The following is a 23,888-nucleotide window of genomic DNA, read 5'->3' as shown; positions in this document are numbered from 1 at the left end:
ATCGGGTAACATCAACAGTATTACACACTCTAAAGGCTCTGATATCACACTCAACAACTTTACATTCACATACACATTTATACACAAGTGTCCATGTGATCATCTTCAGGATGTTGCTTTTGCAAGGAAACCGGATTATTCATGCTGCTGGATGAGGCATTTATATGCAGTGTATCTGAAACCAGGATGAGCTGTTTACAGGCACATCATGTAAAATCATGAATCATGTAAACACAATAATGCATGGGAGAAGCCCACTGCGACAGAAAGAGGGTTCCAGTAGAATAATGTTAGATATCATACAGATGTCTATAGACTCTCTTTGTCTTCTTCACACACTGTGAAGTCCAGTCATGTTTAAAACCAAACATTTTACAGGAAGTCCATTTTAAATAAGACTTTTAATCAATCTTACCTCTGAATATTTGATTAATCACATTATTTTATTACTAACCACAAACCCAGAATTCTGTCTAATGATATTAATTAATCTTGTTTTTATTTTATTTTAGTATTTTTTATGATGATCGAGGTTATCCAACAGCAGGACAAAGACAAAATCTGGACACTAATGTGCAGATATAGCTGCAGTAAGAGCTACATGACCAGCAGGGGGCGCCACAAACCTGCTTATTATTGGTAAAAACGGTATAAATTAAGTATTTCTTTTCTGAATCCAACCTCCACTGACCGGTCTGCTCTTTCCCCCTCTTGCCTTTGTATTATCAGCCTTCTGACATTATTTCCGCCTCACCCCCTTCACTGGTCTCTCTGCTGCTGGTGGACCAGCTGCATGTACCGGACGGATCTGTATCTCCAGCTGTGTGGCTCCAGTCCCGCAGGCAGCAGGCTGGGTCGGCCATATTGTTGTGTGTGTGTGTGTGTGTGCGTGCGGTTGGGGTTGATGGAAGTTTAGTAGTAGGAAGTAGAGGCTACACAGCGCTGGGATACTTGAAGATCTGACTTTTGTTTTTGTGCTTTTCAAAGCGCAGTCATGGCGCGGCTGCAGGATTCCTGCTCTCTGACCTGTGCGCTCTCTCCACGATGACTGCCTCCTCCGACATCCTCCAAGACTTTAACTTCAATCTGAGCTCAGTTCCTCTGCTGGATGGATGAAGTCAGGATGAAGGAGGCTCGGTCCCCCTTGGAATAATTATATATTTTTTAATTTTTGCCCGATCTGAGTCCAAAGGCGGAGATTAAAAAAGAGGAAGACACCAAAGAAAGACGCGGATTTTTGAAGGTAAATAGAAAAAATAAAGATCAGAGTGGATAAAGATGGACCGAAACGCAGCTGCTCGCCTGTCTGACCTGCCATCAACAAAGGAATGAAGCTGTCCTGTAATAATCCAAACATATCATACCTGTGTGTAGGCTGTAGCTGGTGCTGGAGATGTGATTGCAAAGTAGGCTCTGTGTACTTATTAATCATGAATATATATTGATAGGTATAGCAGATATCAGGGAGCATGTTCATGCATTGCAGCTACTTAAACTAGGGCAAGCTCAGTGTGCTTCAGTATGATAACACAGCAGTGATTTAAAGAGTTATGATTGTATCATGTAGTTATACTAAATATGAGGATTCACTTGTGTTTAATAAGACATATATATTATTATTATTGTGATGTGAAGATTATAGATGTTTAGTGCAGAAGTGCCACCTCATCATTTCAAAGATCTGACTGAGGCTTTGACTCATGCTGATTCACATTATTATAAAGTCAGGATGGGCTTAAGGAGGAAGAAGAGGAGGAGGGGGAGGAAGAGGAGGAGGGGTTCCGTCACTTTTTAGTGATGGTGCTGAATACAAACTGACCACAGTTGATTTTTCAGTTTATCTCATCCGTCTCCTGAGTCATAGTGGGTCCTGGTAAGGACGGTTACATTAGGTGTTAAAGGGGAAAAACCATGATGAGTGTTTTTATCACCACATAGATACAAACAGTGACTTTGTGGTGACAAATGTTTTACTTAATAACTAATTTTAGAGCTGCAGTCATCAGTCATCAGTCAGTGGTTGATGGTTCCACATAAGAACATGTATGCACGTCTTGTACTTTAAATTAAATGCAGTGTTTGAGTAGTTTGTGCAGCATGGTGATCATAATAATGAATGTTGTGGCCAAATGCGACCACAAACATCTAAACCCTGAGAACAAAATAAAATAATGTCATCCTAAACTTTACTGTCTGAAAAAAACATATGACATGGTAACTTAGATTTAACTAAGCTCTTTCTCATGCTTTAGGACTTAGTTAGCCAGCTAACTGCACTGCAAATTTGCAGGATGGAGGTCTGTGCACAACACTCCCACACTAGCTAGCTAATGATTTTGGGTGCAGGTAGAGGTTCCTCTGACTATGCTACTAGTGGCATAGTAGCATAATGGCATAACACCCTATAGCACAAAACAAACCTCTCTCACACCAGCATGCTAACTTGATTCTAGTTACTGCACCTTCTCCTTCTTCTTCTTCTTCTGTGTCTCTTTATTGGTGCTATATCGCCACCCACTGCCATAGTGACAATCGGTTTAATCAGTGCTGTAGTTTTTTAAATTAGAAGGTGAGGTCATCAGCTGTGTAACCGCTTTCTCCCACATGTGAGGAAGGCAGATCACCTTGTACATTTATTATGTGTCACACAACATGATGCTGTGTGTTCAAACACTGAACCCTCTGATCAGCTGTCAGTTAGGGAGGGAGAGCTTGGAGGGCTGGTCTGCTAACATTCACATGTACAATTCTGCGTTTGAATAATCTAATCCAGTTTATTACATGGCTTCTGTAGTGGTTTTATTAGATGTTGACGCTACAAACGCTGGACCCTCTCATGCCTCGGGCCCCTAAAATAGCTCAGACTCACTCATTCAGGTATTCTCATGAGACCTGTTATTGTGAAAATGTGTCTGTTCTTTGGCGGCTTGATGCCTGACATGACCACACGCTGTTCAGTGATGTCTTGTGTCTTACACACTTGTCTTGTTTACAGTCAGTGTTTGTTTATAGGGCTAAAGCATGAACAGCAGAGAAAGAGCAGTGAGTGCAGCTGTATGTCAAACACAGCTCTTAAAGCTGAGTGTAAGCCTCAGGATCACTTCACTGTCAGCATGCTTGTAACAGAAGTCCACGCCCAGAACAGTGTAAATCTCATTATGAGCCACTTCTTGATGCTCTGAGGCTTCACATGACATTTCTCCAAAGTCCAGTTTTAACCCTTTGGCATCCGAGGAATGTGGTAGATGGTGGCGGGCAGCATCTGTTGTAGATCTGAAGCCCGGTAAAGCTCCAGAGACCCTCCCAGTCTGCAGCCACAGCGTCAGCCGCTAACAGCTGTCCGCCGAGATGCTGGGCAGGGTTTCAGTCAGTCTGCTGGCTGATGGATGGAGGAACTCCACCAGAACGCTGCCCTTCAGCTCGGCAGCATGGCTGTCATCCAGCCGAATATCAACTTCAGAAGAGTCGAGATAATCTAAACCTCAGAGGAGTGGAGCCTCTTTGAAGCAGTGAGGCTGTATTTTAGTTATCAGGCTCCACTTGATTTGAATGCAAAAAAAGACCAGTACTGAATGAGAATGTGGACTTTGGGAAGTCAGGACAGTAGGAAGAAAACAGACTGGCTAAGGTTTCTGAGAGCAGCAAGTGAGAGCAACAGAGAAGTACTGATACCAAAAACACTGGGATTTATCTAAGGCTGGTAAGCTTGACAGTAACTGGCAGGGAGTGAAGGGAAGCACACACATCATGTCCAGGAGGGAGGGAGAGACAATGAGACCCAGGTGGACACATTAGGAGAAGACAAGACACCTGAAATGAGTGGGAGGTTAGTGTTTCAAAATAAAACACTTAAATGAATACAATACAAAGTAAGACGCCCTGACACAGTGACAGATCCCTGACACCGACAGTTTGAAAGTCTATGATGAACCAATCAAAATGAGAAACAGGGAAAAGCAGCAGTCAAACTGTTATCATGACTTCTGACCACTGGGTCTTTAAATGCAGATAACTCAGCCTCTCTGTAATCCTGCACTTTCAGCTTACTCAACTAAACTTTGTCTCTGCAGAGTCCCTCTTTAAAATTCTGGACCATGACCACCGCCATATTTCTTCGGTATTATCAGGGAGTGTGAGGGTGGGGGGGTAGTGTCCTCCTCCATCTTATCAGCAGTTTGTGAAGCCTGTGTGGAATTGTCAAGGTGTGGTCGGAGTTGGGGGGGGGGGGGGTAAGGTCGCTGATAAGAAGTCTGCAGGTTTCATATAATCACTGAACAAATACAACAGAGGATGCAGCTAGCTCAGATATTTTTGACGTGGTCCCTTGGGGGAAACATCTGGAACCGGCTCCGATGTCCACAAATCCATTTTTGCGTTTATGATGTATTTCCTGTATTTCTACTAAACACAGTACTGCATCCAGAGGGGCGGATACAGGCAGGTTTCAGCATGCTGTGTTGAAGTGTCCTTGAGCAAGACACTGAATTCCTATCAGCTGTCAGCTCGACAGTAGCTCACCGGGCAATCCGACCTCGCTGGAAGACGAATATTAAACAAAGATAATCTGTGGCACCTTAAACTTCAAAGAATGTGTTCACATCTTTGTGTCATTATTGTTAATGATTTTCATAACGCACTAAAAGAAGAGGTTTCTGGCAGCACTGAGTGAGTCTTAATATCCACCAGCCAGGAGAGGACACATGTTTTTACACTGAGTCTGGCTGCAGAACCAAATTACACTGCTTTGGTTCAGGCTGAGTAAAATGTCAAGCTTACTTACTCCTTTTATTCTCCACAGAATACAGCCATGCTAAGACAATAGAGCCACACCTTTCCAATCAGATAGTGAAGGAGCGTGCATGCTCCCTCATTTAAACTCCTCACCTTCCTCTCTATTGTTTCTTCATGGCTATAAACTGGTGCAAGCGGGAGAATTCTCGTCTCCGCACGCTGTTGTAGGTCATGTTATCATCCTGAGGGCAGTGGGATGTTGGAATCAGTTACTATAATTAGCAGCAAGGCAGATTTTCCTTGTGGTTTCATGGCTCTGCTGATCTGAAGAGACTTGGATGTAGGCAGAGAGACATTTCTGACGTTTATGATCTGTTACAGCAAAGCTGTGCAGTTTGGACGTGTGGCCTGAAAGTGCCGCCTCGTCATCGCTGTTCACCTCATTCAGGGTCACTGCTTTTTCACTTTGAGGCAAAGACAAAGCCTGCGGTGTCATTACGTGATGGCTGGCAGATTTAGGCGATTGATAGATAGTGTGCTGAGCCGACTCTGGGTAAAGCATCATCACAGCCGGAGTCCTGAAGAGCCCTCTCTCTGTTCTGCTCATGTGAAAAGCACATGAACACTGAAGGTTGCTGTCGGGCCAATGAGACCGCAGAGTCTGGGGTCTTCACTACTCCAGCCCTGGTGGTCACTCCCTGTTTTTTGTTTCTGTTATTATCCTCTTAGGGTAAATCTGCTGTCCTCATAATCCTCCTAGTAGTTCAAGCTGGTAGAGCTGGCACTGTGTGCCACCCCCCCTACTCAGCCAACCTGCTGTCTCTCTCCCTGTTTCCCTCTCTGCATTCACTAATCATTTTCTTTGTGCCCACACAGACACCAACAGGATGTGTTTTTATTTGGCTCTGCAGTGCTTTACTCATCACGCAGGATTTGGAGGGAATTGTGAGACTTACGTTGTTTTTATGGGTGCTCAGCCAATCTCAAAACACAAGAAATGTGTTCACATCTGTTTGAGGTAGTGCAGATTTAGCTCAGATGTCAGATAATAAATATATATATTTATAGATATGACCGACGTTGCCTCTCTGCTCAGAGCTCATCTCTATTTCTGTGTAAAGAAAAATATTAACTGCATTGTTAACAAATTATTTTATATTTGTATCCAACTCTCTGAGAGGTTTTCCACATTTTATTGCACAAGTCCTTATTAGTTTTAGTCTTGTAGAACATCTAGTGCTGTTTGTTCAAGTGTTTTCTATAGGGAGGCTGCTTTTCTACTGAAGCCCTGAGTCTTCTCTGGTTGCTCCACTCAACACACAGGAGGCAGGGTGGACATTTCTGTGGGCCTTTGGTAGAGGTGATGGGATTGACAAGCAGAACTAAGTTTACCCAGACTACCCAAAAAACTTCCCAGATTTCCCAGATGAAAACAAACAAATTTTCCTTTTCCTTTATGCATAGATAGGCAGAGTTGTTTTATTTTGAAATCTCTTTTACATGCGGCTTCTGATCATTTTGAGAGGGTGATGTCACTTTTATGAAACGGCTGATGTCTCGGTTATGGAAAGGAAAAAAAAAATCACTTTCACAAATATTCCTGGGACTCAGGCCAGTGTTTTACAGCGTGGTAAGTTCACTGCTGACCTGACGAGCCGTGCAGGCTTTCCTCTGTCCGATAATTAAATACAAGCCCACCATAGTGGACTGAGCCACTGAGTGAAGCCCTCTTGCTTTCCATGACACACTGCTTTGGTCACGAGGTTAAAGGAAAGGCTGGCTCAGAAACAGAAAGTCTTTTTTTCCCGTGCCAACATTCTGAGTGCACTGGCTGCTGATCTAACATCTGAGGTTAGATTTATTGGCATATTTATTTAAAGCAGTTTTTTTTCTTAAGAAATCTGTGTCATTTGAAACATTTCCAGCATCTGACCACTCATAAAATAGTTTTGTAAGGACGACCAGCACACAGGAGGAGTTGTAACCTACAATTTGACTGGTAGTAGGGTTTTATTTGAGCAAAGCATTCTGAATCTTTGGAAGGTTTCTGCGGTTTGTCCCCGTCTTGTTGATTTCCTTGGCAGTTCAGCTGGAGAACTCTGTGAACTCTTGATTATGCACCTCCCTCTATGATGAGGAAGAATCCCTCCTAACTCACCACTGCTCCAAAAATCAAAGATGCTTTACTGGAGCAGGTCATCCTCTTTAGCTGGTGACTGTATGATGGTGACCCTGTAATAATTGTCACTCCTGTCACCCCCTGTGCCACCATGGTGCTCAGTAACACTGTCTGTTAGCCTGCTTTCATTCTGTACATCCTTTCCACTTCAGCCTTCTTTTGTTTTACACTCAGCGCTGCACACCGCGACCCGGCTCCTCGAGCAGCCGCTGTTCTTGGCAAATGAAACCGCTCTGATCTCCCCGTGCTCAGACTGCTTTACGAGCGTGTCTGATTGTCTCCACATTTTCCGGGCCTTCACCTCACAGAGGAATGCCTCAGTGTGACTCAGTCCAAATTATGTTAGAAAGAGGAATGACAACCATGCAGATGGAGACGCGCCGATGTTTTAAATCTTCCAGCGCGGCCAGGCTTTGAAACGATGGATCCCTGAGCACAGACAAACCAGGATTCTCAGTCTGAGAGACACAAAAACAACACTGTGTTGTTCGTTTTGTGTCTCTTTAAGTCCAGCTTTGCATCACTGTTTAGTGTTCCTGGTGGTTGTGTCTTTGTTGGGACTTTGTGTGTGTCTGTGGTCATTGTGTGACTGTGTTTATTTTTTTTTTCTCTAATTGCTTCATGTCTACGGTCGCTGTATGTTTCCTGGTAGTCATCTTACTTTGTTGCTGTATTGTATCTCTCTAAAATCATTTGCCTGTCATTGTGGTCATTTTTGTGTAGTTGTTTTGAGTCTCTTTTGTGGTCATTTGATGTCTCTTGGTAATTATTTTTCAGCATTTTCTATCCCTTAGTAGTGGTTTTTGTGGTCATTTTGTGTCACTTTGTAGCTGTTTGTGTCTTGTGGTCATTGCTGTGTGTGTCACAACCATTTAATTAATTTGTATAATTTATTGTTGTTTTTCAGGCTTTTTGTGTGTCACTATGTTACCATTCTGTGTCTCTGTTTGGTTGTCTTGGTTATTTTGTCTACCGGTAGCTGTCTGTTCAAGTTGTTTAGTCTTTTTGTGGCCTTTTGTGGTCGTTTTGTCTGAACTCTTTGTAGTTGTTTATCCTTTACTGTTGTTTTTTAGTCATTTTGTGCCACATTTTAACGGTTTTGTGTCTGTTTGTGGTTGTGTCCGACCTGGATGTTTGATTTGTGACAGAAATGTTTCTTTAAGGCAGACAGTAAACATTAGTAAATGTTCTGTGAGAGATCGCGATCTTTCCATTTTGAGCTTGATATATTTCAAATCATGCATGCACAATTGAATCTACATGGGCATGTTTGAGTCATGGGCGATTCAAAGCGGATTTAGCATTCACCCATATGTCCCAGTTACCACATGGCTTATAGTCTTAGCGGTTGTAACAACAGCAAATGATTCACATGATGATATCAGGTCATTACATTTTCATTTCATGACATTTTTTTTCCAGCTCCTTATGTTGGAATCATTAATCCCAAACCTCTGTTAGTCCTTCACTTTATACTGTTTCATCTTTTTCAGTCTATTTGCATTAAAGTCTCCATGTTGTTTTTGTCCACGCAGGCCTTGACGATGGGCTGTGTGAAGAGCAAAGAGGACAAAGGGCCGGCAAAGAAGTATCAGTCAGAGAATTCCCCGGCATCAGATGCTAACCCCACCGGCACTGCAGCACACATAGGTCATTATGGACCAGATCCCACCCAGCTGCAGCAGAATCAAGTTCCCTCCTCTTTAGCTGGCTCCGGGGCTGTGAACTTTGAACAAACCTTCACGCCCTTTGGGGGCTCGTCGGCTGCCATGACTCCATTTGGGGGAACATCATCGTCCTTCTCCGGTCCTGTGTCCAGCTCGTTCTCTGGTGCTGTCTCAAGTGAGTAGTGATTCACTGTGAGATGCCATAGCTCCACCAGGATCCTACTTAGAGGACTGTACATGTGTTTTTGTGTGTTTTATCCCAACAGCTTTGGGTGTGTTTTTTTAAAGGATTACAAAGGATTTTATTTGTCTTTTATCTTTCTGCCATTTTTTTGCATTTGTCCTTTACTGAGATTACAAAGACTTGATTTGGTACAGATGGTAAGTCCATTGTGACCATCATTTGGTCGGTTGATATGCCCTGGAATAACCACTGGATAGTTCTTCTAATAACAAGCACATTCAGGATACATTTTGCTGACAGTGAGTTTCTCTTTATTGCAATCTAGTGCCTCCAAATGTTAGCACACATCCCTGTAGCACAATGTTACTAATGTGAAATGTGAAACTTTCCTTCTAACTACACTCAACAAAAATATAAACGCAACACTTTTGTTTTTGCTCCCATGTTTCATGAGATGGACTTGAAGATCTAAACTTCATTCCAGATACACAATATTACCATTCCTCTCAAACATTGTTCACAAATCTGTCTAAATGTGTGATAGTGAGCACTTCTGCTTTGCTGAGATAATCCATCCCACCTCACAGGTGTGCCACATCAAGATGCTGATCTGACATCATGATTAGTGCACAGGTGTACCTCAAACTGCCCACAATAAAAGGCCACCCTGAAATGTGCAGTTTTGTCTCACAGCAAAATGCCACAGATGCCACAAGCATTGAGGGAGCGTGCAATTGGCATGATGACAGCAGGAATGTCAACCAGATCTGTTGCTCGTGCATTGAATGTTCATTTCTCCACCATAAGCCGTCTCCAAAGGCGTTTCAGAGAATATGGCAGTACATCCAACCGGCCTCACAACCGCAGACCACGAGTAACCACACCAGCCCAGGACCTCCACATCCAGCAGGTTCACCTCCGAGATCGTCTGAGACCAGCCACTCAGACAGCTGCTGAAACAATTGGTTTGCATAACCAAACAATTTCTGCACAAACTGTCAGAAACCGTCTCAGGGAAGCTCAACTGCATGCTCGTCGTCCTCATCGGGGTCTTAACCTGACTCCAGATCGTCGCCGTAACAGACTTGAGTGGGCAAATGCTCACATTCGATGGCGTCTAGCACGTTGGAGAGGTGTTCTCTTCACGGATGAATCTCGGTTTACATTGTTCAGGGCAGATGGCAGACAGCGTGTGTGGCGTCGTGTGGGTGAGCGCTTTGCTGATGTCAATGTTGTGGATCGAGTGGCCCATGGTGGTGGTGGGGTCATGGTATGGGCAGGCATCTGTTATGGACGAAGAACACAGGTGCATTTTACTGATGGCATTTTGAATGCACAGAGATACCGTGATGAGATCCTGAGGCCCATTGTTGTGCCATACATCCATGAACATCACCTCATGTTTCAGCAAGATAATGCACGGCCCCATGTTGCAAGGATCTGTACACAATTCTTGGAAGCTGAAAATGTCCCAGTTCTTGCATGGCCAGCATACTCACCGGACATGTCACCCATTGAACATGTTTGGGATGTGCTTGACCGGCGTATACGACAGCGTGCACCAGTTCCCACTAATATCCAGCAACTTCGCACAGCCATTGAAGAGGAGTGGACCAACATTCCACAGGCCACAATAGACAATCTGATAAACTCTATGCGAAGAAGATGTGTTGCACTGCATGAGGCAAATGGTGGTCACACCAGATACTGACTGGTTCTGAGTCCCCAGACCACCAATAAAGCAGAAACAAAATGCACATTTCAGGGTGGCCTTTTATTGTGGGCAGTTTGAGGTACACCTGTGCACTAATCATGATGTCAGATCAGCATCTTGATGTGGCACACCTGTGAGGTGGGATGGATTATCTCAGCAAAGCAGAAGTGCTCACTATCACACATTTAGACAGATTTGTGAACAATGTTTGAGAGGAATGGTAATATTGTGTATCTGGAATGAAGTTTAGATCTTCAAGTCCATCTCATGAAACATGGGAGCAAAAACAAAAGTGTTGCGTTTATATTTTTGTTGAGTGTAGTTCCTTGCAGTGCACTGATTGGTCAGAACCATTGATGATGGGCCACAGGTCCATCACTACCTACCACAAACCACCACTTTTCATGGGTACTGATCAATCTGTGACACTAGCATTATGATCGCATTGTTGTGAAGGTCAATAGTGTTCATATTGAACGCAGAAAAACACGCCTTTGTCCAAGCAGATGTTCAGACAGCTTGCAGAGCACAGAGAGCACAAACTGTGGGAGCTGTGTTTGTTTGTGTCTGAGTGGGCTTCATGGCCGGAAATAACTAAACCAAGCTTCTTGACTCTGAATGTGATTCTTCACAGTGTGTCATGAGTATTAGTATCAGTCAAATAAACCATATAAAACATGCAACATTAAGCATGACTTGAACGTGATGCTGATCCGGCTTTTCAGTGTCATGGCTAAAGCTGCCCATTGTTATTTTAAGTTGCTAACACGCATCCTGCTATCAGCCGCAATCACGCAGCTTACGGCCATCCTGAGAGCACAGAGCTGAGCCTGAACCCTCCTGTCTAGGTGGGATTTAGGTTGTAATCCTCCTCCCTGTCGGATAATCTGCTCTCAGAGGGGGGGATGAAGGTGGCACCGCCGTGGTATTTGCTTTCTGCAGGTGATAATGGGATTACCGTTGACAGCATTGTTGTCAGTGGTGGGTATATGAATGTCATCTGTCTGGGAGTGAGGCTGCACAGTAGGCTCGATGTTGTTACAGGATGTCAGCATGAGGTGGAAAAGATGAGGTGATTTATAACACGATTTTACATACTTCCTGGTTTAAATTACTGTCTTTTGTATGAATGTCTGTCTTCACAGAGCACTAGTGGAGTACTTACACAATAAAATTACAAGCAAAGAAAATCAATACAGACGTCTCAGAGACAGATTTATCTGCCCACACAGTCCCTCTGCAGCACCATAATGTCCTTTATGTAATGTTTGTACGCTGTCTGCTGTAATATTACTGTGTGTGTGTGTGTTGTTTAGGTGGAGTTACTTTCTTTGTGGCCTTGTATGACTATGAAGCAAGAACATCGGATGATCTTACGTTTAAAAAGGGAGATCGCTTCCAGATCATCAACAACACGTAAGAATCCCTCCAATCTCTCTCAGTTAGGCAGTGATTAGAAAATGTCGTTCTTTCACTCGGCTGCACCTGTTGTAGTGTGTGTATGTGTGAATGAGCTAGATTGCCTCTTGTTTCTGTGCAGCGCCGTGGATGTCGCCTGAGGTTCAATCATTGTCATGTAAAGTAGATTAGTTTCATTCAGTCACATTGTGATGCTGTAATTTAGTCTTTCTCATATTTTAAATGCAGTTTTTGAGTCAAATTTGGAAATATAGCAGCTCAAATGTACAGTTAGAGCTGGATTTTTTGGTATGACGCTGTACATTTTTAACCACCATTAACTGCTTTTCTTCCCTGGCATCAGTCATGTTGAGGGCATATATGAGTCCTGGCCTGGCTGTTAAACGAACATATCATTCATCTTATGTCATTGTACCCCTGCAGAGAAGGAGACTGGTGGGAGGCTCGCTCCATCAACACTGGGAAGAAAGGATACATCCCGAGCAATTACGTGGCCCCTGCTGACTCCATCCAGGCTGAAGAGTAAGACCTTGTTGCTTCTTCTTATAACCTCATTACTCCATCCACAGCAACTGCGCCAGGGCACTTAATGGCAGGAGCATGATCTCATCTCATGTGGCTCAAATCATACAGCCTCACAGTAACAGCTTTACAACCTGCAAAGAGCTTCACAATATATTTTTTTCTAAGCAAAAAATGTCATAGATGTCAGTGTTGAGTTTGATGCTGTTTATTCACAGGTGGTACTTTGGTAAAATGGGGCGCAAAGATGCTGAGAGGTTGCTGCTGAATCCTGGCAATCATAGAGGAACCTTCCTGGTGCGAGAAAGTGAAACTACTAAAGGTGATGATCTTCTTTCCATAGTGGCACATTTAAATTGGCAGAAAAGATAAGAAAGTCCAGCACAATTCCTACAGGAGACTGCATTTCATCCCACTTGGCTAGACTAAACCCCCATCAAAGACTTGTGTTTGGATGAAGAACCGTTCCTTTATGTCCTCCAGGTGCTTATTCTCTCTCTATACGAGATTGGGATGAAGCCAAAGGAGACAATGTGAAACACTACAAGATCCGAAAGCTTGATAACGGGGGATACTACATCACTACACGAGCACAGTTTGACACTTTACAGAAGCTCGTCAAGCACTACACAGGTATGTCACTCTAACTGCTAGCTCGCTCTCTTTCTCTCTCTCCCTCTCTCATTCATTATTCATCACTCGTCTTTCAGCGCTCCTCAAGGAATTATCATGAAAATTACTCTTAGTCACACCCGCTGCTCCGTGCCGTGCGGTTTTCTGCGAGATGAATGGCCTTTTAATTTTAATAACAATTGATGGCGCAGTTTTGATTTTGATCCTCCCACCTTGTCTGCAGCCCGAGGAGGGCTGAGGTTAAGTCTCTGTGATCCTACTTCATTTCACTATGACTCCAGAGAGAGCTTTGCTGTGTTAAAAAGCCACTTCATCTCATTTATATTTTATCTCAGTTAGTTTAAATTCATCCACATCAAATGGAATGAGCTGATGCATGAAGCAGACTGTGTATGCTGCTGGTTCAGAGGCTCGAGGGTGTGTGTGTGTGTGTGTGTGTGTGTCGCACTGATTTGTGTTTCTGTCCATATTGCAGAGCATGCAGACGGACTTTGCCACAGGCTGACCACAGTTTGTCCCACGATCAAGCCTCAGACTCAGGGGCTCGCTAAAGATGCCTGGGAGATTCCCCGGGAGTCCCTGCAACTGGAGCTCAAACTGGGACAGGGCTGCTTCGGAGAGGTCTGGATGGGTAAGACTAAACCAGTCCTGATGGACACGAACGGCACCATGGTGTCATCAATTATTTAGTGTTTGGTTGTATTTATCTAGATGGGGAAATGCAGAATAAGACCATGTTTATGCAGGATATCCAGACACCATGCGTCTATATTTGTAATGTCCACACTGCAGAGCTATCCACTTCCTGCAGTCGCTTCCTCTGTTTGTTGTATCTGCAGAGATGGTCTCACTCAGGAGGACAGCACCAGTCATATTTATTTATTAAACTGTGAACTTGTATCCGCTCATCCCAGGGATATTTTTGCAGGGAGTGTACGCATGACAGCACATGTCTGAGCAATTACAAGACCTAATTAATGATATTGTCTCGCTCCCAGCCCATTAACAACGCTGATTACCCCTGTGGCCCGTGGGCTTTTTTTCCCTCCCCGATCTTTGTCGTCTCCGCAGGAACGTGGAACGGCACCACAAAGGTGGCCATAAAGACGCTGAAGCCGGGGACTATGTCGCCCGAGGCCTTCCTCCAGGAGGCTCAGATCATGAAGAAGCTGCGGCATGACAAACTGGTGCCTCTTTACGCAGTGGTGTCCGAGGAGCCCATCTACATCGTCACAGAGTACATGGCCAAAGGTAGCTACTGACGTCCAATTAAAACACTGCAGGCGTATTTGGTTTGCAATTATACACTGATTTTTTTTCCCTGGAGGCTAACAGTACTCAGCTGCTTCCTGTTCCTGCTGATGAGGTCTATTTTTAAAGAAAAGCAAAATAACATCAGGCTCAGGAGTGATGTCACATCTACACATGGTGGTTTCATTGAAGGAAAAAAATGTAAATTTTATGGCTGCTTTAATTAATATGCTGCACAGATTGAAAGTCCTTGAAAGTCCCATGTGGTTCCCTGAAGCCTGAAACTGGGATGTTAATTGAAAACTGCAGCAGTTTTGTGGGCGTTTTTTTAAATATCTTCAGCTGCAATGCATTTTAAGTGTTTTATGAGTCATTAGAATGATGTGTGTGTAAATGTAAACTCTCCGACATATGGGCCTTGTGTTTTGTTGATCCAGTGTGAACTGTGATTTCACAGGGCACCTGTTTTAATACTTATATGATATGTGATTTAATGTATTATTCAGATTTCACATAATGGAATTCAGCTCACACCTGAGGCACCCACAGTATCTCATGGCTGCATTATGACATTATTTTATAGGCAGCTTGCTCGACTTCCTTAAAGAAGGTGACGGAAAATTCTTGAAGCTAATCCTGCTGGTGGACATGGCTGCACAGGTGAGACAGATACCTGTGTTTTTTTACACGAGTACAGTGTCATTGATAAGTCTAGTGTTCTATTTTAAGCGTCTAGTTTTTTAAAAAAAAGAAGCACGGTCGCTGGTAAACACCGCTTTTCTTTTGTTCTTTCTCTTTGTATCACCTGTTTTCATGTCTGACAGGGTGCAAAGAGCTAAAAATGATTCTCTGTCAAATGCTTTTGCTTCATAGGTCGCTGACGGCATGGCCTTCATCGAGAGGATGAACTACATTCACAGGGACCTGCGTGCCGCCAACATCCTCGTGGGCGAGAACCTGGTATGCAAGATCGCAGACTTCGGTTTGGCCAGGTTGATAGAGGACAACGAGTACACGGCGAGGCAAGGTGGGTACACGCAGACTGTGTGAATCACAGGTGGATGAGGTGTCAGGGCAGAAATAAACAGAGCGGTGACCTCACAGCCAGGACGACTCCCTGTTGTCTCCTATCATGGTGAATTAGGCTAATAGTGGAAACCAGATGCTTCTCTTCTCTCTGATTAGTTGCGCTTTTTACACACTGGAAGGATTCAGCTCTCTGCTGTTTAAAGGATCGACCATCAAAAAAATATGCTTACTTTACTCCACTGGTGTCAATCCAAATGGATAATGTAGTGTTTGCCTTGTTTTTAATAGTTCTGTCTCAATTCTGCAAAGATACAATTCTGCAAAGGGTCAAAGAAATCTGCAGTTCCGTGAATGTCCACTTGAGGCTGCTCTGAAAGTGAGTCAGTGTACAAAATCTGGAGTCTCAGGCACTTCAAACATGTCCACAGACTCTACTTCCAGATTCCTATAGTTAATAATGTGGACAGTTGGTCCATCTTTGTGCTTTCTGTCTTCTGTACTAAGACACACTGCTAGCTAACTGCTAATGCACGTTAGCTGGGTTTGCTCGCTATTGCAATATGCTGTTATTCCAACAATTGCATATAAAAGTAGATTGATGTGACTCAGCAGCATCTGACTGGTGGTTTATAGTTCACCTCAGATGTTTTCAGAACTACATTTCCCTGAACTATTTTTAAGATAACAGGACAGTTTTGGAGCCAGCCTCAAGTGCCCATTTGAGGAACTGCAGTTTTTGACACACAGTTTTATGAGTATATTTAAGCCATGAACCAGGTTGACAGAAAGCTAGTCTAGGGTTGAGTTATGGGGATTTTTTGATGTGCACTTCATTACCAAACCATGACTCGTGTAACTCATGCAAGTGTGGGTCATCAGGAATTGTGATTTCCCAGAAATAAAGCCTCACATGACCTCACTTCTCTCTTGTCACATTACACAGGAGCCAAATTCCCCATTAAATGGACGGCCCCTGAGGCGGCACTGTACGGCCGCTTCACCATCAAGTCAGACGTTTGGTCCTTTGGCATCCTCCTCACTGAGCTCGTCACCAAAGGCAGAGTGCCCTACCCAGGTGAGTGACAGGGTCTTACACACACACACACACAGTGGGAACCACACCTGACTAAAGCAGTGCAGTGTGACAAAAGAAGGCGGTGAGTTATCAGCCTCCAGTCTGTCAGCAGATGTCAGGCTGGCGTGCTTGTTAATGTCGGAGGATGAAGTGAAGCTGTCTGACATTGTCTGCACTGGTTGTTTATGCCTCTGCAGGGGGAATACTGACACACACACACACACTGATACCTTCACATGCACACACACACACACACGGCACATTTGAGATTAGATGAGACCATCTGGTGGGGGACGATCAGGAGATTGAACACCACTCTTGTTTATAACCATCTGCCAGACTGATACTGCCCTGGGGAGCAGCGCCTGCAGTGCTGTGCGCTCCCTTCACACAGCTCGACTTTATCTCTGATGCAGTGCTGACACAATTAATGGATTAGTCCAATCACAGAAAGGGATTTTGAAACTGACATTTTGGGGGAAATGCTGCATATATTTTGGATAAATTATGTCATTGTATGAGAACACGGCTGTGATGTCTGTACAGTATGTATGAAATTTCAGATGAAGCCAATTAACTTAGCTTAGCGTAGCATCACCTGGTAGAGGATACATTCTGTGCAACAATAATGAAAAGTCAGTTATCAGTTGAATATTTGCTGTTTTGAGTCTTTAAAATGAATTGAACTTGCTGCATTTCACCATAAATCGAGTGTCAGTCTGCTGAGGTGTTTTATTTCATGTCTTATCACTGAAGTGTATAAAAAGTGTTCAGGTCAGGTCTAACAGTCCTCTCCACCTCCACCCATCTCCTCCCCCTCAGGCATGGTGAACCGGGAGGTGCTGGAGCAAGTGGAGCGAGGCTACCGCATGCCCTGCCCACAGGGCTGCCCCGAGTCCCTGCACGAGATGATGAAGCTCTGCTGGAAGAAGGAGCCAGACGAGAGGCCCACCTTTGAGTACCTGCAGTCCTTCCTGGAGGACTACTTCACAGCCACCGAGCCGCAGTACCAGCCAGGAGAAAACCTATAGCCAGGCCGCTGTGTATCCCTACGCCTCGGGAGGAGGCCATAAAAAGTCAACTAGAAACTGTGCCGGTCGCACAAACCACTACTTGTTTCTGTTATTTCCCTCTGCTTCCAGCATCCATGGATCCTTTTTGTAGTACTTTTATATCATTTTTGTTTTCATTCATGGTACAAGTCTTAGCTGTGTGAACTCCATGTACATGTTCTAAACACACAACATGTGGTATTCTTCCTAACGAACACAGTGTTATATTTCTGTGAAATGAGATGAAATAAGAAAACTAATTCTAGATATAATAATACCCGGTCTTTTGTGGTTTGCCTCCAAAATGTAGTCTTTGTGCTATATGAATAAATTAAGCCTCCAAATAATTAATTATTAAGAGAAAATAATATATTTTCCTAACAGGGAAAGCTCTCAGGGGGTTGATGGTTATTTTCACACTTCATTTGATGATGATAATTTAAAAGCAAACCCCACACAGCTTTACTCTTCATCAGTAACAGTGCAATTTGTGTGAATATCCTCTTTCTTTTTATTTTTTTTTGTCATATGAAGTCATACATATCACTTAGACATTGTTTGATGGATCAATGTGACAGCCTGTCTTCACTCAGAAAAGACTTTTTGATAAGAACAGCACCATAGGTCTGTGTGTGTGTAATTATAATCTCACTGTAATCACTAATGTATGTTAAAAAGGTTGGTTGGTGAACATTTGACCAACTTCAGAACTATTATGCGTACTGCTGAAGGACGACAGACTCCCATGTTCATGTTTCTCTGTAGTTTATATGATTCTCTTCTGTTTGGACTACAGACAGCACCAGCTGACGACAGAGCTTGTACAGAAGGGCTTTGTATATGAACAAATCCTCATTTTTTACAATACATATAATACTGACAATTCAGTGGAGGAGGGAGGAGTCTTATCATGGGGAGTTTGTACAATAAAAATGTGATTTTAATCCGTTTGTTCTTTTGTGTGTGTTGTTGTAGAGATTAAGTGTCTCTTTAAGTGTTTTCTTTTGGCAATGTTTAAACCAGTGACTGGGTGAAGTGGGTGGGATTAACTCACATAGGTTACTTGAGGAAAATCTATGAATAAAAGCGTCCAAATGCTGCACAGGATTATTAATCTGACCGTTAGAGATGTGCGTTTTCCCACATCTCTGGAGCAGCACGGCTCAGATGCCATGGTAAGGATGTTTGCAGTTATGATAAAAACCGAGTTAAAGTTTGAGGCCTGTTTCTCCATGTTACTCTGCCACACTGCAGCACACAGACCCGGATTATTCAGCCGCCTATGTCGTCCTGGACACGGACAGCGGGCTGCAAGGCTTCGGCCTCACTTTCACGTTAGGAAAAGGCACCGAGATCGGTAAGACTTTGCAGCAAACGCAGCACAAACAGACAAACCACCGCACCGAGCTTCAGGAGACCAACATTTATTGCGGCGTTCAGGTACTGCTAGAAAATCGGAATTTTAAATGTTTACAGTGTTTTGCTACACAAGCGTACTAGTGATGGTTTCATCAATTAATCGCATTATAAATATCGATACAATATAAAAAGCATTAACTAACTGCTAAAAGGGGTCATTCTGTTAGTTCAATGCCTAATATACGTTCAATATTTAATAATTTTTATCTAATACATACATGGTATGGGCTAAAGACTGTAATATTTTTTTAAATAGACTGTAATATTTTCTAACACATTACCAATACACACAATACAGACCTGGCATCTATTCATGTTCCTTCTAGATACAAATTATACATACAGGTACAAGCGGTGTTCATATTTCCGACTGCACTTTAAGGTGACGTTTCTTCCCTCCTTTGCCAATTCATCACATCGCCACCTTGTGGTGAAGTTAGTCAGTGGATTTTTTTTGGTATCTGACTAGTGCTATGCACTATTAAGCATGCATGTTGCATTATTATATAATGATATAATGATAATACACGTGCATTAAACTCCAATGTGAGGACAGATGTGTTATTTAACCCTCTTTATAATGTGAATCTAAAAACAAACCAGCACACAGCGCAACCTAGAAGATGACCTACTGCTGAATGAATGCTGCTGTTAGACCATTCATTACACTGCACTTATTTGTAACTAATAAAATAAAGTTTGATAAATTGTCTTGTTGTTTGAACCCCTGCAGTGGTGTGTGCTGTCAATGCGCTGGCAGGACTGGTTGTTGGCAGATCTTTGGAGGACATTGTGAGCAACTTCCGAGGGTTCTACCGCCTCCTGACCAGCGATGGTCAGATGAGATGGGTAAGAGTAACAAACATCATGTAAAGTGAACCTGATGGATTACATCGTTATTGTTTATCACCCTGGCTGTTTTTATTCTTATTAGGATGCTGATTTTGATGAACAGGCAGATTTTATGTTTTGCTGTATTTGCATCAGCTCATTTGATTCCATTTTATTTAATGTCAAAAAGAATGTGAAGAACCTGACCATTTTCTCCTCATACAGAACACTAAGAGACTTTTCTTCATCAATAAATAAGCATCACTTAAATCCTGTTTGGTGACTGATTCCTGTGCCGCCCACACATCCTCTAATCTATCAATAACCAGGCATTTCTTGTCCATGAGCCGTCTAAGCTCCATCTCATCTGACATGTATTCCTAGTCTGCTATAGGCTATTTAAATGAGTCCTGTTGTCTTACACAGCTTGGTCCAGAGAAAGGCGTGATCCACCTGGCCACTGCTGCCGTCCTGAATGCCGTGTGGGACCTGTGGGCGAGAGCTGAGGGCAAGGTGGGACCTTCAGACGGGCAAAACGCACATTTCTCACACCTCATGACTCACAACCTGCTCTCATTGTTTTCCTGCAGCCGCTGTGGAAGCTGCTGGTAGACATGGTGAGTCATGGATAGTTCATGACCAGGATGTGATCACAGGGGAAATATCATGTTATATATATACGTGTGTGTGTGTCCATTCAGGATCCAAAGCAGATTGTCTCATGTGTTGACTTCAGATACATCACTGACGTGCTCACAGAGGAGGAAGCTCTGGGTGAGACTGGTTTGTGATATTTAAAAAAAGATCCACGACAGTCTGAGAAAAAACTCGTCAGACTTTGTTTTCTTTTCTTATCCAGATATACTCATGAAAGCACAGGAGGGCAAGCAGCACAGAGGTGAGCACTGAATAGTCCTTAATTACATGCCTGAATGGAGTGTTTGTATCTGGGATAAAAGCCTCCTCTGCTGTATTTAAACATTATAATCACCTTTGTGGTGGTTTCTCTGACCTACCAGAGGACCAGATGCTGAACGAGGGTTATCCTGCGTACACCACCTCCTGTGCATGGCTCGGATACTCAGACCAGCAGCTCAAACAGGTCTCTGTGCAATAAAAACACACGTCTGGTTACATGGATCGTTCTCAAAGACAGCCGTGTTTTCACAGCTCTGCACAGATGCACTTAAAAGTGGATGGAGCAGGTTTAAGGTGAAGGTTGGTGCTGATCTAGAGGACGACATACGCAGGTGCCGCCTCATAAGAGAAATGATTGGACCCAATAACACGTTGGTAAGTTTTAGAACTTTTGTATTAATATGAGGAAATAAAAAAAATAAAAGAAAGAAAATAAAAGAAATAAAAAATAACTCAGTGGTTTGGTTTTAGATGATTGATGCCAACCAGAGATGGGACGTAGCTGAAGCCATCAGCTGGGTGTCCAGACTGGCTGAGGTCAAACCGCTTTGGATCGAAGAGCCCACGTCTCCAGATGACATCCTGGGTCATGCTGCTATTTCTAAGGTGAAATTTAATGTCTTATTATTAATTATTTTTTTGTTCTGCATTTGTCTGTGGTCCTCCTGTGGTGGTTTTGCATCATGATTGTTTTGTATCTTTGTGTTTTTTCTATGCGTGTAGTCATTTATTTGGTGTTTTACTCTATTACATGACATCAAACAAAAAATTGGGGGACGCTGCTTTGTTGCAGGCTTTGGCTCCGCTTGGGATCGGAGTGGCAACAGGGGAGCAGGTAGGCCCTTTGCACATTTTATTTATACACATGAGTACTTTAGTAACGCTTCTTCTGCAGTGTCACAACAGGGTGATGTTTAAGCAGCTCCTCCAGGCCTCTGCACTGCAGTTTGTGCAAATAGACAGCTGTCGACTGGGCAGTGTCAACGAGAACCTGGCTGTGCTGCTGATGGCCCACAAGTTCCAAGGTAAAGGTATTTTTATTATTTTCTATGCAAAAAAATGTGCACATCTGTTAATAATTTGGTTAGTTCAAAATAAAAATGGATACTCTGCTCTTGCAGTGCCTGTGTGTCCTCATGCAGGAGGAGTCGGTCTGTGCGAGCTCGTCCAGCACCTGATTCTGTTTGACTACATTTGTGTGTCTGCCAGTCTCAGCAACCGGTGAGAGCAGGGTTTATTTTTGTTGCTGGTCTGACTTCTCTGCTGATGCTGACATTGACCTATTTTTTTTAACCCAGCATGTGTGAATATGTAGACCACCTCCACCAGCATTTCACATGTCCTGCAGTGATTCAGAATGCCCACTACATGCCCCCAAAGGTGAGAAACGGATTATTTCAAACAAATGACACCTTCATTTGTAACTGTCCATAACTATGGTGCATTTGTTTGTATTTAGGATCCTGGGTATTCTTGCGAGATGCTGGAGTCATCTGTAAAAAGTCACCAGTTCCCCGACGGAGACATTTGGAAGCAGCACATGAAGAAATAAAAAGTCCACCTTAAACATTATTATTAGAAAATGTTAACACTAATCTGTAATCGCATACAAATGTATCTGTAAAATAAGATTTTTCTTAAATCTAATGATAAATGAGCCTACAATGAACATATACCTCCAGATTAACACAAGTTCTCATCTTTATTTACAGAATTAGATCATTTCTTAATTAAAATACAGAAGATTGAAGAACATATTCTATTAATGAAAGATAACGCTTCAAAGCGACAGACACTTTCTGTCAGTACGTGATGAGGTTTAAAGGAATAAAACGCACTGCTTGAACTGAACTCTTCAAATATTTACATGGCAGGCTTTTAAACAGCCATCTGCATCTTGATGCTGGGATGTGGGTTGTAGTCACAGATCTCAAAGTCCTCTGCTCGGAAGTCATCAATGGTCTCTACTTTCCTCAGGATCTTCAGTGTGGGGAATGGTCGGATCTCCCTCTGAAGCTGCACATTCACAAGAAGATAAGTTTAAGGTTCAAATCAAAGAAGCTAAGAATTTTATAAAATATCTTCAACTGGCCCACCTGCACTTTGAGAGGCTCAATATGGTTGATGTAGATGTGAGCGTCTCCCAGAGTGTGAACAAAGTCACCAGGCTGAAGGGACAGAGCAGGTGAGGTGATGGAAGACGGTGATGGACAAAAACAATCGTGAGGCTTAACACTGGCCTTACCTTGAGTCCCGTAATGTGTGCGATCATGTAGGTAAGAAGTGCATAGCTGGCGATATTGAAAGGCACTCCCAGGCCCATATCACCGGAGCGCTGGTACAGCTGACAGGACAGCTCGCCATCACACACATAGAACTGGCAGAGGGCATGGCAGGGAGGCAAAGCCATGAAGGGGAGGTCTGTGCCAACAGAACACAAAAGGCTAAAATGAATCAGAAGTCGTATTTGAAAGGACAAATGTGGTTTAAGTTAAGGGTGGAGTTCCTCACCTTTGGGGTTCCAAGCACACATGATGATCCTTCTGTCCTCTGGATTTTTCTTGATGGTGTCAATCACTTTCTGCAGCTGGTCCACACCTTGTCCTGTGTAATCTGTGAAGAAGAGTTGATGAAGATAAAAACTTGCATTCTGCATAGAAGAAAGTCTTGTCTGCATGCAGACAAATGGAGACATACGGACCTATTGTCACACCACAAATTATTATATGTAGTAAATATATAGATGACTGTGACACTGTACCTGCATGCATGTTTGTGTACTCTGCTCCAAAGTGCCTCCACTGGAAGCCATACACTGGCCCCAGGTCGCCTTCCTCTCTGTCTGTGAACCCCAGGTTGTCTAGGAAGTCCCGGGACCCGTTAGCATCCCAAATCTTCACGCCTTTCTCTGACAGCTCTTTGGCATTCGTTGATCCCTGAGATACATCCGGTGAATACATAAGAGCCATATTCATGAGAAAATGTTAATATATTTATGTTTGCTGTCAAACTCACCTTGATGAACCACAACAGCTCTTCAAGGATGCCTCTCCAGAACACTCTCTTAGTAGTCAACAAAGGAAACTGGTCTATGAATAAGCACAGCAACAGGTTATCCGACTTTGCTCCTGAACATTACCAAAGTAAAGTACAATTATGTTTTGGATACATATGGTAAATGACTAACACGTGGTTTCAGTGCCCCCTGGTGGACAAACTAACCCTAAATAAGCTAAAATTTTGACCAGCTGTGAACTGCAATTT

The 23,888-nt window shown here is 43.2% G+C and overlaps 3 protein-coding genes across 3 annotated transcripts in view; 2 read left to right on the top strand and 1 right to left on the bottom strand.

Annotated features, from left to right (window-relative positions):
* Positions 1 to 868: 868 nt before the first annotated feature.
* On the top strand, positions 869 to 18,335 carry LOC114453214 (tyrosine-protein kinase yes-like). Its single transcript, XM_028432987.1, has 12 exons — positions 869 to 1,243; positions 8,446 to 8,752; positions 11,792 to 11,891; positions 12,318 to 12,416; positions 12,635 to 12,738; positions 12,900 to 13,049; positions 13,525 to 13,680; positions 14,121 to 14,300; positions 14,884 to 14,960; positions 15,174 to 15,327; positions 16,273 to 16,404; positions 17,227 to 18,335. Exons 2-12 carry the CDS (start codon positions 8,455 to 8,457, stop codon positions 17,433 to 17,435), a joined length of 1,659 nt encoding a protein of 552 aa, XP_028288788.1. The 5' UTR covers positions 869 to 1,243; positions 8,446 to 8,454; the 3' UTR covers positions 17,436 to 18,335.
* Positions 18,336 to 18,496: 161 nt separating this feature from the next.
* Positions 18,497 to 22,311, top strand: enosf1 (enolase superfamily member 1). The gene is made up of 15 exons (XM_028432942.1): positions 18,497 to 18,631; positions 18,711 to 18,813; positions 19,609 to 19,724; positions 20,133 to 20,219; positions 20,297 to 20,323; positions 20,408 to 20,480; positions 20,566 to 20,604; positions 20,726 to 20,808; positions 20,877 to 20,999; positions 21,096 to 21,230; positions 21,418 to 21,459; positions 21,520 to 21,649; positions 21,746 to 21,845; positions 21,923 to 22,004; positions 22,084 to 22,311. The coding sequence occupies exons 1-15, from the start codon at positions 18,533 to 18,535 to the stop codon at positions 22,174 to 22,176; spliced, it is 1,332 nt and encodes a 443-aa protein (XP_028288743.1). The 5' UTR covers positions 18,497 to 18,532; the 3' UTR covers positions 22,177 to 22,311.
* The window catches only part of tyms (thymidylate synthetase), a 2,479-nt gene continuing 898 nt past the window's right edge, over positions 22,308 to 23,888 (bottom strand). The window contains exons 2-7 of the mRNA XM_028432943.1: positions 23,640 to 23,713; positions 23,386 to 23,560; positions 23,136 to 23,237; positions 22,870 to 23,045; positions 22,721 to 22,792; positions 22,308 to 22,640 (exon numbers count right to left, since the gene is read on the bottom strand). Coding sequence (XP_028288744.1) covers positions 22,503 to 22,640; positions 22,721 to 22,792; positions 22,870 to 23,045; positions 23,136 to 23,237; positions 23,386 to 23,560; positions 23,640 to 23,713 — 737 coding nt within the window. The 3' untranslated portion in view covers positions 22,308 to 22,502. The remainder of the gene's footprint in view (positions 22,641 to 22,720; positions 22,793 to 22,869; positions 23,046 to 23,135; positions 23,238 to 23,385; positions 23,561 to 23,639; positions 23,714 to 23,888) is intronic.

This window comes from Parambassis ranga, chromosome 20, assembly GCF_900634625.1.
Source record: "Parambassis ranga chromosome 20, fParRan2.1, whole genome shotgun sequence".
In the NCBI taxonomy this organism is placed as follows: domain Eukaryota; kingdom Metazoa; phylum Chordata; class Actinopteri; family Ambassidae; genus Parambassis; species Parambassis ranga.
The sequence above is the reverse complement of the archived record's forward strand: the minus strand, read 5'-3'. Positions and strand labels throughout refer to the sequence as shown.

Excerpts from the sequence above, each read along its gene's own strand:
- LOC114453214 (XM_028432987.1), top strand. The coding sequence starts at position 8,455 with ATGGGCTGTGTGAAGAGCAAAGAGGACAAAGGGCCGGCAAAGAAGTAT. Across the intron at positions 11,892-12,317 it reads TTCCAGATCATCAACAACAC|AGAAGGAGACTGGTGGGAGG; the intron begins GTAAGAATCCCT and ends GTACCCCTGCAG. Across the intron at positions 12,739-12,899 it reads AGAAAGTGAAACTACTAAAG|GTGCTTATTCTCTCTCTATA; the intron begins GTGATGATCTTC and ends TATGTCCTCCAG.
- enosf1 (XM_028432942.1), top strand. The coding sequence starts at position 18,533 with ATGAATAAAAGCGTCCAAATGCTGCACAGGATTATTAATCTGACCGTT. Across the intron at positions 21,650-21,745 it reads GATGGCCCACAAGTTCCAAG|TGCCTGTGTGTCCTCATGCA; the intron begins GTAAAGGTATTT and ends CTGCTCTTGCAG. Across the intron at positions 21,846-21,922 it reads TCTGCCAGTCTCAGCAACCG|CATGTGTGAATATGTAGACC; the intron begins GTGAGAGCAGGG and ends TTTTTAACCCAG.